General features: G+C 34.1%; 1 protein-coding gene across 1 annotated transcript; it reads left to right on the top strand.

Moving 5' to 3' along the window:
* The first annotated feature begins 305 nt into the window (after nt 1-305).
* Nucleotides 306-3,617, top strand: LOC112038919 (protein TIFY 10A). The gene is made up of 5 exons (XM_024071755.2): nt 306-795; nt 1,555-1,744; nt 2,041-2,369; nt 2,747-2,804; nt 3,268-3,617. Exons 1-5 carry the CDS (start codon nt 630-632, stop codon nt 3,377-3,379), a joined length of 855 nt encoding a protein of 284 aa, XP_023927523.1. The 5' UTR covers nt 306-629; the 3' UTR covers nt 3,380-3,617.
* Nucleotides 3,618-13,985: the final 10,368 nt, after the last annotated feature.

Below are 13,985 nucleotides of genomic sequence, written 5' to 3'. Positions count from 1 at the left end.
CCAAACATACTGAATCCCACGTGTGAAACAGTAATGTACAGCTGTGTAGGGCTAATAAGGTAACATCAATCGAAATCTTAAAATACAAAAACCGTGGGCAAAGGCGAGTTGGCATGAAAAACTGAAAAATTAAAAAAAAAAAAAGGTTGCCGTTTACTGATGCAAAGAACACGTGTTTGAAATAACAAGAATAAAAAGCAAAAAGCAAAATAATAATAAAATATTATAATACTAATAATAAAGAGTCCACCTCTCGAAGGTGCGAGGAACAAGCTTATAAAGCACCATATATTCCTCGTGCTTTAACTCTCTCAACCAAACCAAACATTAGCAAAAATATAATAATACTATATATATTATAGCCTCAAGGAGAAGATAGGAAAAGCAGGTACACACATATATATATAATAATACAATAGAGCACACAGAGAGAGAAAGAGAGATAAAATATATGTGCCATAGAGAGTACAGAGAGAGAGCAGAAACAACGAGGTGTATTCTGATTTGGTTGTGTATAAATTTTGATAATTCTCTGAACCTTTGAAAGGAGTACTTTTTTTTGGGTTTTGGTGAGTGGATTTGGAATTGGATTTTGTATCTGGGTCTGTTTGGAAAATATTCAAGGAAAGATGACGAGCTCGTCGGAGTTTTGTGAGTTTTCAGGGCAAAGGCAAGGGAAGTCGCCGGAAAAGGCAAGCTTTTCTAAGAGGTGTAGCTTGCTGAGTCAGTACCTTAAGGAGAAGGGTTCCTTTGGAGATCTCAGCCTCGGCATGACTTGCAACATCGAATCCAACGGTACGTTTTTTTTTTTTTTTTTTTTGGGTTACAGTTTGAATTTCTGGTATTTCGGTTGTGAAAAGAGAGAGAGGGAGAGGGATTTGAAAGTTTAATGTTTCAAACTGGTCTGGTTTTTTGGGATTCTGTTAAAATGAAAATGAAACGAAACACAATCTTAACTTAAGTCAAATAGTCGTAGTCAGGCTGGGATTTCAGTAGCTTGTTTATAATCGGTTTGTGGTTTCTTATTTTTTTTTTTAATTCATTTTTTAGTTTATAATTATGGGAGCATAAGTTGAACCCAAATTTCCATTTTGGTATGTGATTCTAAGAAAAACCCAGAACTTGGATCTGTAAAAGTTACCTTAAATTTCTTTATTCCAATATCCACAAAAATATCAATATTCCTATTTAATGGTTCAAACTTGTAGGACATGTCCTTGATTTTCTCCTCAAAACACTCAAATCCGAATTTATTTTATTTTTTGGTAACAAGAATAATATAAGTAGTTAACGTTTTGTTTCTTCTTTATGCTTTCGAAATTTTCCCTCTCAATATCTGTTGAGAATATCTCTCAACCTATGGTTGCAAAAAGACTTGGTCTTGGGTCTAATTGGATTTTGAAAAGGGCCCTCCTGAAATTGCATTATAAATTAATTCTCCTTGAAACACAGTGGTAGTGACTAGTGATTAGGCACTTTACTTTGCATAGCTTTTTTATTTTATTTTTTATTTTTTAGCCAAGGTATAGAAAATGATTTGTAGAATTGTAACAGGGACACCTGAGATGTACCGTCAATCAGCCTCAACAATGAATTTATTTCCGGTGAATGAGAAATTAAGTGATGTTTCAGGCCAAAGCGAGGCGGCCAATCGGAACCTTCAATCCATTGATCTGTTCTCTCAACCTGCTGGGTTTACTACTCCATTTCCTAAGGAGGAGGCCCCAAAGATTGCTGACTCTAGGTAAGCTCAGTTACTCGCTCTCTCTTATGCTTTTTTAACTAGTCTTCAAAAATACCCATATCAAGTATGATGCCCAAAATATAAGTTGGAAATAGGGTATTCTATTTGTTCTATGGCTTATAATTACATCATCAACCATAGATATGGACTAATTAATGATATGGGTTGATTAATTGGGGGCACATGGTGAAACATAACTATTTTTGCACATGGTGAAGTAGAATAGAAGCTATAGTACACAATCTTAGTACAGAAATATTTGTTTATCTGATTGTAATATGTTTATTATGTTTCAGAGTGAACAAGCCTGCCACGGCAGAGCCTGAAAAGGCCCAAATGACAATATTCTATGGTGGACAAGTAATTGTGTTCAATGATTTTCCGGCTGACAAGGCAAAGGAAGTGATGCTATTAGCAAGCAAGGGAACCTCCCAGAGTCACAACACCCCCTTTGCTTCTAATCCGGCTACTAACAACCAGCCTGCCTTTGCTCCTAATTTGGCCAGGAACTCTGTTGAATCCAGCACTTCAATTGCTACTAGCTCTAGCGGCGTTGTTCCTCCAAATTTTGGCAATAAAGTGATTAGCGAACGCGCTCAACCATCGCCTCAGCCTCTTGCTGCTGGTAATTTCTTGTGATTGCCTTTGTTTCTTTACTGACAAGCTCGAAAGATTGCAAGCAAGGGAACCTCCCAGAGTCACAACACCCCCTTTGCTTCTAATCCGGCTACTAACAACCAGCCTGCCTTTGCTCCTAATTTGGCCAGGAACTCTGTTGAATCCAGCACTTCAATTGCTACTAGCTCTAGCGGCGTTGTTCCTCCAAATTTTGGCAATAAAGTGATTAGCGAACGCGCTCAACCATCGCCTCAGCCTCTTGCTGCTGGTAATTTCTTGTGATTGCCTTTGTTTCTTTACTGACAAGCTCGAAAGATAGAATGTTTAGAGCATCATGTTGAATATGTTTGTTGATTAAAGTCTGTATTTATTTATTTACTGCAGATTTACCAATTGCAAGGAGAGCTTCATTGCACCGATTCTTGGAGAAAAGAAAAGATAGGTAGGCATTTTGGAAAAAAATATTGGAAAACATATTTTAAAAAAAAAAAAATTATACCATTTGTTTGTGTAACTTTAGCTGCAGATGTATCAAATAAACTTGTACACTAGGTTCCTAGGTGATTGGAGTGGTCTAGCATTTTTTAATTTTTTTCAGCATCAGCTGTGGGATCAAATTCAAGGCATTCTTGATTGTCACCAGAGCAAATTTTGCTAAATTAATTTCTGGAGGGGTTTGGGTAGGTTTAGGTTTTAATATCAGTCTCCCATTCTGAGATTGGCACATTTTTCAACCATTGTATTATTTAATGACCAAAAGTGAAATGAATTAGCAATAAAAAAAAATTGTTGATGTTTCTTTGTGCACGTTGTGGCTACAGTTAGACAAACTAATTAGTATTCTTTATTATATATTTGTTGTTCAATAATTGATCTTTGTTACTTTCACATGGCATTTTTTACAGGATCACTGCAAAAGCACCATACCAAATAAACAACCCAGAGGAAGCCCCCCCAACTAAGCCAGCTGATTCCAAGCCATGGCTAGGCCTGGCTGCTCAGCTAAAGCAGAGTTAATTTTTATATTCATTTTTAGGCATTTTACAATTCAAGCCTGCTTTCCTCCTCCTTTTTTTTTAGTGGGCTTTTTTTTTAAAGACTACTTTATAATATGTTTTCACTTTTAGCTTCGGCTCTAGTGAACCTGCCTTTAGATCTAACTTTCGATGAATCTTAGTGATGTAATTAAATTTGATATGAATATTATCTGAGTTCTGATAATTTTGAATGGATGAATGAAGTACTTAATTTTTCATTTGGTGATTCCTTCTCAGTGGATGTGCTTATTATTGTGGTTTAAAATTAAAAAGCATAGCTTTATTTGAACGCCAAATGTTCCAACACTACGTTATTGGCTGTCCAATGTATATATATAGTATATACTTTCCAAGATCTCTCATTTTGTGTAAATCCTTTAACCAAACTGATGATTAAAAAAAAAAAAAAAAAATTGGAGTTTGAAATTCTTTGCAAAGAATATGATTAATCCTTTGTTCTTTGTTTAATCAAATATATTAGCAATATGGTTGTAAACGAGCCAAGTTTTGTTGAATAGTGCATGTTTGAGATTAGCTAGTCAATAAAAATTTAAATGCTTAAGTTGGGTTCGAACTTGAGACAAGCTTAAAAACAATATTTGAGCTCGGGTTTGTGAGAATGTTAAAAAATTTGAGTTTGGCTTGATTAATTAGTTGTGCCAAGTTTGGCTTGCATTATCAAATGCTTATATCACCAAAAATCAAATAAACAAAAAGAAAAATTAATGGGTAGTGGTGTGGACTATGTTATTATTAAGACATATGTAATGTCATAATAATGAGTTTATTTAGTAAACATATATTAAGCTATAAACAAGCCTAAACTTGGCATTTTTTGTATCAAGCCTTATTATTCACGAACTTGTTCACAAATAATTTTTTTTTGCTTGGGCTCAACTTGTTTATTAAACAAGCCTAAAACAAAAACTCAAACTTAGCTTATTTATAAATAAACGAATATAAACAAATTTTTTATCAAGCCGAGTTCAAGTTGTTTATGAATGATTTGGTTTATTTACCGACCTAATTATTCTTAGTCAAAATCTAATGAGAATGGCTCCCACCACGACTACAACAACAGATATTTGCCATGCTTCTGCTCTCTAAGGTCCAAGTTGGTCCCCATTAATTGATTTGACACCCAAATTTAGAGGACATGAGACAGGCCCCCCTATTCACCCCACCCCCTAACAATTTTGTATTATGATATCATTTCTTTCCCATAAATGGACTGAAGGGAAAAAGGAATCTCTTGCAACGGTTATATCAATTCTCTCATTTTATAACAATAACCCAATAAATCACATAACAAATTAGTAGCTTAATTTTTTTTATAATAATAAATAAACCTATAAATTAAATCACATGCCATAATTCCATAAAATCATGACTAACATGGTATAACTGTTACTAGAGATATTTTCCCAACCCAAAAATGCTCTCACAAAGAAGAAAATAATCATAAGGATGAAAAATACTCTCACCAAGAACTAAAATCTGATCTTATTCGCAAATCATATATCATACATACTATATTAAAGTTGAAGCACAACCTGAATCTAAATTAGTTTTCAATTGTTATCTAATTCTGTGCAATATATTTTATTTAATTTAATTGTCTTAATTTTGGTGCTTAGTAACCCATTCATAATACTCAATGTGAAAGTTAAAGATAATTATCTCACAAGCCCTTTTTTTTTTAAACGAAAGAAATAAAAATATACATTTTCAATGCTATTTTTGAATTGATTCTATTCCAAAGTGTTTTTAACCAAGTGTTAGTTTGGATTGCACTGAAAACGTTTTTTAGCGCATTTGCGTCTCTGTTAATGGGTCTTGTGCACTGTTCATCAAGTACTATTTTCAACAAAATTTTTATTAAAATGGGCCCAAAGTACTATTCACACATTTTCAATGTTTTTAACCAAGCATTGAAAATGTATATTTTAATTTCTTTCGTTTAAAAAAAAAAGGGCGAGTGAGATAATTATCTTTAACTTTCACATTGAGTATTATGAATTGGTTCTATTCCAAAGTGTTTTTAACCAAGTGTTAGTTTGGATTGCACTGAAAACGTTTTTTAGCACGTTTGTGTCTCTGTCAATGGGTCTTGTGCACTATTCATCAAGTACTATTTTTAACAAAATTTTTATTAAAATGGGCCCCACTGTACTATTCACACATTTAAAAAATCTTTTTTTTACAGTATTTTCAGTTTTTTATTTTCAATTTTTAGCAAAAAGTGGTATTCTAATGGACCACAAGTCAAATAAATCGACTAATATGAAATTTGATGAAAGGAGCAGTTCATTTTAGAATCTGAAAATAAGGACTCCAAAGTTGAATAGTGAACCCCATAAAATGACAATGATGATGGAGTGTGTATAATATAAAAATGGTTTGTGTTGAATAAAATATCTCCAACTTGAGAGTTGTGTTAGTGACGTGTAAGCCAAAAGCACGCGGATTTGAAACTTGAGGTCTTGAACATAGGAACTGGTCTCATATTTAAGACAAGCCAAATAAAAAAAAAAGGGAAGGTGGATAATAAAAGAATTGGAATGGCACACATATCTTTTATAATAAGGTCCACATGCATGAGTCAACAAGTAGGAAAAATTAGGTGCGTAATAGGGTTTTTTTGCATCCACACCCAAAAGAAAAAGTACATAAAAGAATACTCTACATTGTCACATTGTTCACGTCTAAGCCTTTGTTGGTATATATAATTAACAAGAAAAGGACACATTCATTTCGACTTTAGTGGAGTATAAGTATATACTACTACTATTATATAGTTTTTTTTTTTAATTATTGGCCACTACCACATGATGTGTTGAAGGTGGTAGGGTAGGGGTTTGGTCTTTCTTTGACCTATTCTTGCTTTATCTTTGTGAAGTGTGAAATGTGTGCTGTCATGAGTTTTGATTGCGTTCAACAATCACAGAAATATGAATTATCTTTTGCTGCTTTGTGTAATTAATTGCGTAGTTGTCGGATTTGAGTCGTGTGCTTCACAAAAATATTGTGTCACGATATAAATGATCACAGGCATGAGGCTGTTTTAGTGTTCATCCAAAAAATAGAAAGAAAAAGAAGTGGGAATTCTGATTAGATAGGAAATTAATATCTAGCTCTCAAGCCCATCTCTGGACTTTGCTTCTTCCTCTAAATAATAATGGTGCGGTTCTTACCTTTCTCTCATAATAATAATAATAATAATAGAAATGATGATGATGATGATGATGATGTTGTGTATAACTAGAGATAACTAAATGGTATCTCATGTATTTATTACAAGTCGAGCGGAGAATACAAATCATCTTCTCTGCATTTTATGTTTTACTTTATGCTAAATTAATTGTGGTATGTAATTTTTTTTTTTTTGCTATTTTAAATATTGATTATAATTAGTCGCTCGAGATTCATTGTAATTCATCTCTTTTCATTCAATAATACAGGGCGTTTAGGTCCGGATTCTCAAAACAAAAAAAAAAAAAAAATTATTGATTATTTTATAAGGAAAGTAAAGCAATACACAGAAAGTTGTTATTTGTGGAATATAAAGTGGAACACAAGAAGTAAGATAAAGGATTTGTATTTTTCAAGAGGAGGATTCTTTTATGAATGGGTAACATTAATTGAACTAGTTAAAGGCCAAAGCGTTGCACAATTTTGGTTATAAACTTTTTTTTTTTAAATTTGTTTTAGTCATAAACTTATAAAATATATAATTTTATTGAGAGGTAAAAATTAAATATATAAATATTCTATAATTTCATAACTATAATCTAACATGCCTAATTTGCATCTAATTTGTGTATTACTACAATATATTGAGTTTTATAGGTGGATTTTGTTAGCAATCTCTCTCTCTCTCTCTCTCTCTCTCTCTCTCTCTCTCTATATATATATATATAATAGGTAAATCTAAGAGAAAATCTAATTAAATTTCAAATTGAAATTCAATTAGAGTCTAATTTTACGCCACGTGTCTCATTTAATCTAAATTTTTAAATTTTTGTGCCAAGTTAGTTAATTCAATGTAAAAATTGGAATTCAATTAGAGTTTTAATTTTGCACCACGTATCTCATCTAATGTAAATATTTTAATTTTTGTGTTAAGTGAGTTAATTCAATGGAGAAATATATATTAATAGGTAAAGCTAAGAGAAAATCTAATTAGATTTCAAATTGGAATTCAATTAAAGTCTAATTTTACGCCACGTGTCTCATTTAATCTAAATTTTTAAATTTTTGTACAAAGTTAGTTAATTCAATGGAAAATTGGAATTCAATTAGAGTTTTAATTTTGCACCACGTCTCATTTAATGTAAATATTTTAATTTTTGTGCCAAGTAAGTTAATTCTATGTAAAAAACGAGAAATTCAATATAAATAAACCATAAAAAACCTAATCATATATATACCATGACAATATACGGTCCATTACTAATTAGGTAATACACACACACACACACACACATAGAGAAAATTTAATTAGATTCAAAAATGAATTTTGCTTTTGTTAGCTTTCCATACAAATTAAATTGTTTAGATTTTTGCTGTTATTTTTTCTCTGAACAAATGAGCATATTTTTTATACGATTTATATTCAGATATTTTATATGTCAAGATTTTGGACGTAACAAAGTATACTTAAGTTGAATGATCCATGCACCTAATCCAAATGGTTTCATTGTAAAATGTTTATTTTCTCTTTTTTTTTTATTATTTAATAGTGGTCTTAGACAACTAGTTGGAAGAAAAAAAATGACGAAACCTGAAACATACTTTTATCTTCATTGTCTATTGGGTTTTTTAAAACCTTTTGGGTCGGGGTGGATTGTTGTATTGTTCTATGGACTTTGTATAATCCCAATATTTTTACAACAAATTGAGTTTTCGATTTACTATAAGTTAAAATAAAATAAAAAATATTATATTAAGACCTATCACAACTCAAAATTGAAATTTTGTTGTGTCCTTATACTTTCTGTATTAACACCAGCCACTTTGGGCAATTCTCAACCCGAAATTGGTTAACTCTCAAACCCATCCTACATCCAACATGAAGGCCCAAAGTAAACTTTCCATTACTTCCGGTTGGGCCTATACATAACAAAGTGCTGTAATGGTCGGCCAACCTTGCAACCCAACTATTCCTTTTTCGTAGCCAACCTAATTTTTTTGATCCTTGGTACTTGGATTACAATGGGCTTTTGATAATTATCTTAAAGAGGATCCATACCATACACAATAAACACTTTGCGGCTAAATGCAACCCAACTTTGTAGCAAATGTCCCAAGAACAATGGGTCGAAAATAGAATTTTCTGAAGCAGTCCGCTGGAAATACAATGGAATTTAACTTACATATAATACAAGTTCTCAAGTTTGTTCAAGGATGAGATCAGATGGGATGGTTCTCCTTTCTTTGTTCTAATGTTTGTTTACTAAGAAAATAAAAATGAAACAAGTTCATTCATCTCGACCCAATTCGATTTGCTCGGTTGCTAAAAATTTGCATGATGATGATGCAACCAACTTTACATTTTCAATTCTATAATAATAAAGGAGAACCATCAAGAATATCCTGAGAGTGACAGTAATAAGTAGGCAAAAATGCACTTTTGGTTTCTACATTTTGGGCATATTCTCGATTTGGTCTCTAAATTGATTTAGCTCCTAGGTCAGTCCTTGATTTTTAAAAATCATTTTTAAAATAATCCCTGCTGTCAACCCAGTGACAGCAAAAACTAAGGTGGCAAACAAAGGTCCTAGGTGTTAAACCCATTTATTAAAATAATAATTAAAAATCTAGTGTATTCCACTTACACCCACGTGACCCCTCACGTGACCCTGCCACCTCATCTCCCGCGAACTTAGCCCTCACGTGACCCTCACATGTCCCTGCCCATCAACTACCTTCAACCACCCCTTAGACAAACACACACGAAGAACCCTAAATCACTCATAGACAAAAACTCTACCTCACCCACTCATCAAAACCACATTGAAGAGATGGAATCAAGCTCATCATCCTCGGCAAGCCTGAAGAGGAAAGCATCACGCATGTGTTATTACCCCAGCCCTGCTAAACTAGTTCTAGTGGTGTCCTGGATAGAGAATAATCTAGGAAGAAGGTTCTATGGGTGTCCCAATTACTGGGTAAAGTCTAAGTTATTTCAATTTTTTTTTCTTTAGTTTGTTTATTTAGTGGGTTGATTGATTTGGTTTGAAATTTTGGTTTGAATTTCAGGCTGGACTTAAGTGCAAATATTTTCAATGGGTTGATGATGAGATTTGTCCGCGTGGTAAGGTCCTTATCCTAGAACAGAGGTAGACCATTCTCAGACTCGAGGCTGAAGTTTCAACTTGCAAAAAGCGGGAGAAGTGTTTAATAGTGTCTTTGATTTTGGCATTGCTAATGTGTGGGATCTGCCTTTGTGTGATTTTAGTTTTGGTGGGTTCGATGGTGTATTGCAGGGTTAAGGTATGTGGGGTTAAGGTAGATAAATGAAGTGCCTTGTATGAAGCATTTTATGGAGCATTTTGTGGAAAACTATATTCCAATTACCTTTGTAATTTCAGTTTGAATGAAATGAAATTATCATGGATTGAACATAAAGTGTATATGCTGTTTTAGATAAATTGTTCAATGTTATCTGGTTTTGTAATAAATGAATGAACTAAAGTTGGTCACTGTGTGTAACTCACTGAACTAAAGTTACCAATTCAGTCATTGTGTGCAAACTGCCCACTGGAAAATACTTGACATTTATCTGGCATGAGCTGCACCTGTAAGGTGCCCTGGTCTTACTCAAAGCCAACTAAATGCAGTTATCGTGCTCTATCCAAGCCTTTTCCTATACTAAATCTTGCTCTTGATTTGACAGAAATAACTTATAAAAGGGTCGTATGGTGAAGAGCCTTTGGACATAAATGGTAACTAGTAAATAGCTAAATACCTAATAAATGCTGGAGCAAATTGCCATTAGCCATATAATGAACTTAAGTTGGTCACTGTGTGTAACTCATTGAACTGAAGTTACCAATTTAGTCATTGTGTGCAAACAGACTGCACTATATACATGACATACATGAATCTGTCCAAAAAACCCAAATCACAATACACAAACCCCAAGCAATCTCTACCATAATAAACAAATCATAATACACAAACCATATAGGCATAATACACAAATCACAATACATAAACCATATAGGCAATTCCTATCATAATACACAAATCACAATACACAATTCATTGACAAAACCCAAGCAATCTCTACCATATTACACAAATCACAATACACAAACCATATAGGCAATCCCTGCCATAATACACAAATCACAATACATAATTCATTGATAAAACCCAAGCAATCCCTGTCATACTACACAAATCACAATACACAAACCATATAGACAATCCCTGCCATAATACACAGATCACAATACACAATTCATTGACAAAGCCTCAGCAATTCCTACCATATTACACAAATCACAATACATAAACCACATAGGCATAATACTTAAATTACAATACACAAACCATATTGGCAATCCTTGCCACAATAAACAAATCACAATATTACTTGCCAAAAATAAAAAAAACCATCAGATACTAAAATTTGCATTCAATTCAAGTTACACCTTCATTTGCATAATTTAGCCATTATTTAGGCAACAAAAATAAAAAGGTGATTGCATCTCAAATTGCAGTACTTAGCTGCTATAGTTCAACACTACCAAAATGTACATAATTTAACCATAATTTAGCAATAATTACAACCAACAAAAAGGCATTTTGCTGCCACTGACAAACTTTCACAGTAACTACCACAAAAAAGTTCAAAAAAAAAAGAAAAGAAAGGAATTTGCTTAGTCTCCACCAGCTTATCCCATTGGCCCATGCACAGATGACTGACTCTCAGCAAACCTCAATGCTTCTCTGTACCTAGATGCATTTCTTGATGCATTCAAAGTCTCACTTGTGACACTGCCCTTCTTTCTCTTCTTTGGATTTCCATGTGTGTTCTTGTCTGGATTGGATGTCGTACTATTAGGGGGTACACTGCTTGTAGCTTGTTTGGTGGTTACTGCACTGCTTCCAGCTTATTTGGTAGGCAGTACCCTTGGTGGATTTGGCTCATTGATGGCCACTCCTCCACTTGCTCCACCAGCATGAGCCCTATTAATTGTCTATAAACAACACATACAATCAAGTTAACATTAAAAAATTGAAACAAGTACAAACAAAAAAAAAAAAATTCATGCACAAACAAGTATTATACCTGTTTTAGTCTAGAACTCCTGTTGTTTGGACCACCACCAGCAGTTGTAGGCAGTGAAGAATTCCTTCTAACCTCACTTTTGCAACTTCTTTTATTATGGCTTATCTTCTTATATGACTTACACCTCTTGGCAATACCCAACCCCTTGCTATGACCTCTTTTTGGTTCATTGGGTTCCCTTACTCTCTTCTTCTTGGGCCTGCCAGGTGGCCTTCTCTTTATTGGAGACTGCACAGGTAGGAGTTTAGTTGGGGTCCACATATTTTGACCATTAATGGGATTAATGATGGGCTCATAGCATGTCTTGTATGTGCTGACTTTGTAGCAGTCATTGGTGTATTTCTTAACTGCCTCCCTATTGAAGAATATGCATGAAATTGCATCGCAGCATGGAATACCAATGATGTCCCATTTCCTACAAGTACATGTCCTCTTATCCAAGTCCACAATGAAACTTTGTAGCCCATTCTTAACCTTAAATCTTGTGTGAGAAGACCAACAAGCCAACCATTTATTGCTACTCATCTTCCCCGTATGCAATCTTTTACATACTTTAAAGCACAACTCAGACTTTACCTTCAAAATATTCAGTCTATTTTGTTGGGACCTATTCATCAAATACAACCTAATGTCTTCAAGTTGCTTACATAAACAACCCATATATTAGTGCATGCTAAAAAATATATAACTCAAACCTACATATATAAAGTATAGGAAATTTGTATACCATGCTAATAATGGGCTTCTCTCTAAATTTTATGATTCTACTGTTGAAACTTTCACACATATTGTTGAGGACAGTATCACTTAGCCCATTACCCTTGAACATATGTCTAGCTCATATTGTTGTGGTGTGTCCTTTCAACCAAAAGTATGCACCCTCATCAATATCTTTCATCTTATTCATTGCCCTTTCAAATTTCTATGCATAAGTTGCATTTACTGCTCTCTAAAACAATTCTCTAATTAGGAGATCAAGATGTTGCTTCCTCAAGTTGTTGTACAAATGTCTACAACAGATCCTATGTTCAAAATGAGGCCAGTTCTCTGCAAATGACTGCATTAATTCCTGCCAAATGCAGACAACAAGAAGTAAGTATATATACATCACATATAATTGTTGTTCATATTTCTCATGTTATAAAAATAAAATATAGAAATATCTTATGTTGGTCTGATATGAATGTTCACCTCTTGTTGTCACTAATATCAGCTAGCAACAAGTTTATAAACCAAGTCCATGAGTCCTTGGTTTCAGCTTCCACCACTGCCACAGCTAAAGGGAAATATTCTTCATTGGGGTCCCTTGCAATTGCAACAATCAGTTGTCCCCCCCTCCCCCACCTAGGGTTTAAGATGGCAAGCATCCAATCCAATTATTGGCCTACAACTTGCCAAGAATCTCTTCTTACACCTAGCCCAGCAAATGTACAATCTCTCAAAGTAGGGCAATCCTGTTTGTAAACCCATTTCAATTGCCAAGTCTCCCTCATTATAAGTGTGATTTTTCATCATGATTGTACTACCAAGACTAAATCTCCTCAATTTTGCACAATAATCCCAGAGTTGATTGTACTGCTTTGTGTAAGACCCATCAACAAACTCTTGAGCCTTTTCCCTAGCCCTGTTGGCTTTCCCAGCACTGATATTCGCCACGTACTTCTCATGCACTGCTTCTTGAATATCCTTCAGCTTTATATCAAGTTGTCTCCTTACCTTTTCCATCAACTTCCTTGCAAGGAACTTGTCAGTGCATCTTGGATTTTTGTAGCTCCTGGTACATGTGTGCTCCAAGTTCAAGGTCTTAAGTAGGTAATTCATCTCTCTTGGTAGCTTTGCTAGGTAAGCTGTAAACTTGCAGGGAGGTTGACACTTGGCTCTAACCCTTTAATTTATCATTCTTCACAAACTTCACACCCCATCCACAATTCACTGCATACTCAATGATAGCATCCTTAAACTGTTTAGGGGAAACAAACAACATATTCTTCTCAAACCTCATGTGTTCAGGATTAGAAACTGGTTTGAACACTGGAAACTTCTTCCTCCTAGTGACATTACCTAGTGACATTATCCACATGTCTATGAGCAGCATCACCCTCACTGTCACTATCATCAACCCCTTCATCATCACCATTAAATGATGACTCAGTCAGACTTAACAGCTCTTCACTAGTGTAATCTAAGTTCATTACACCAACCCCCATTTGATTTGGCAATGTTACCACAACATCATTGTCCCAACTATCATTATTATCTTCACCCACATACTTTTGGTTAGGGT

The sequence above is a fragment of the Quercus suber genome, unplaced genomic scaffold (genome assembly GCF_002906115.3).
Source record: "Quercus suber isolate HL8 unplaced genomic scaffold, Cork oak 2.0 scaffold_131, whole genome shotgun sequence".
Taxonomy (NCBI): Eukaryota; Viridiplantae; Streptophyta; class Magnoliopsida; order Fagales; family Fagaceae; genus Quercus; species Quercus suber.
This window is presented reverse-complemented; position numbering and strand designations above follow the sequence as displayed.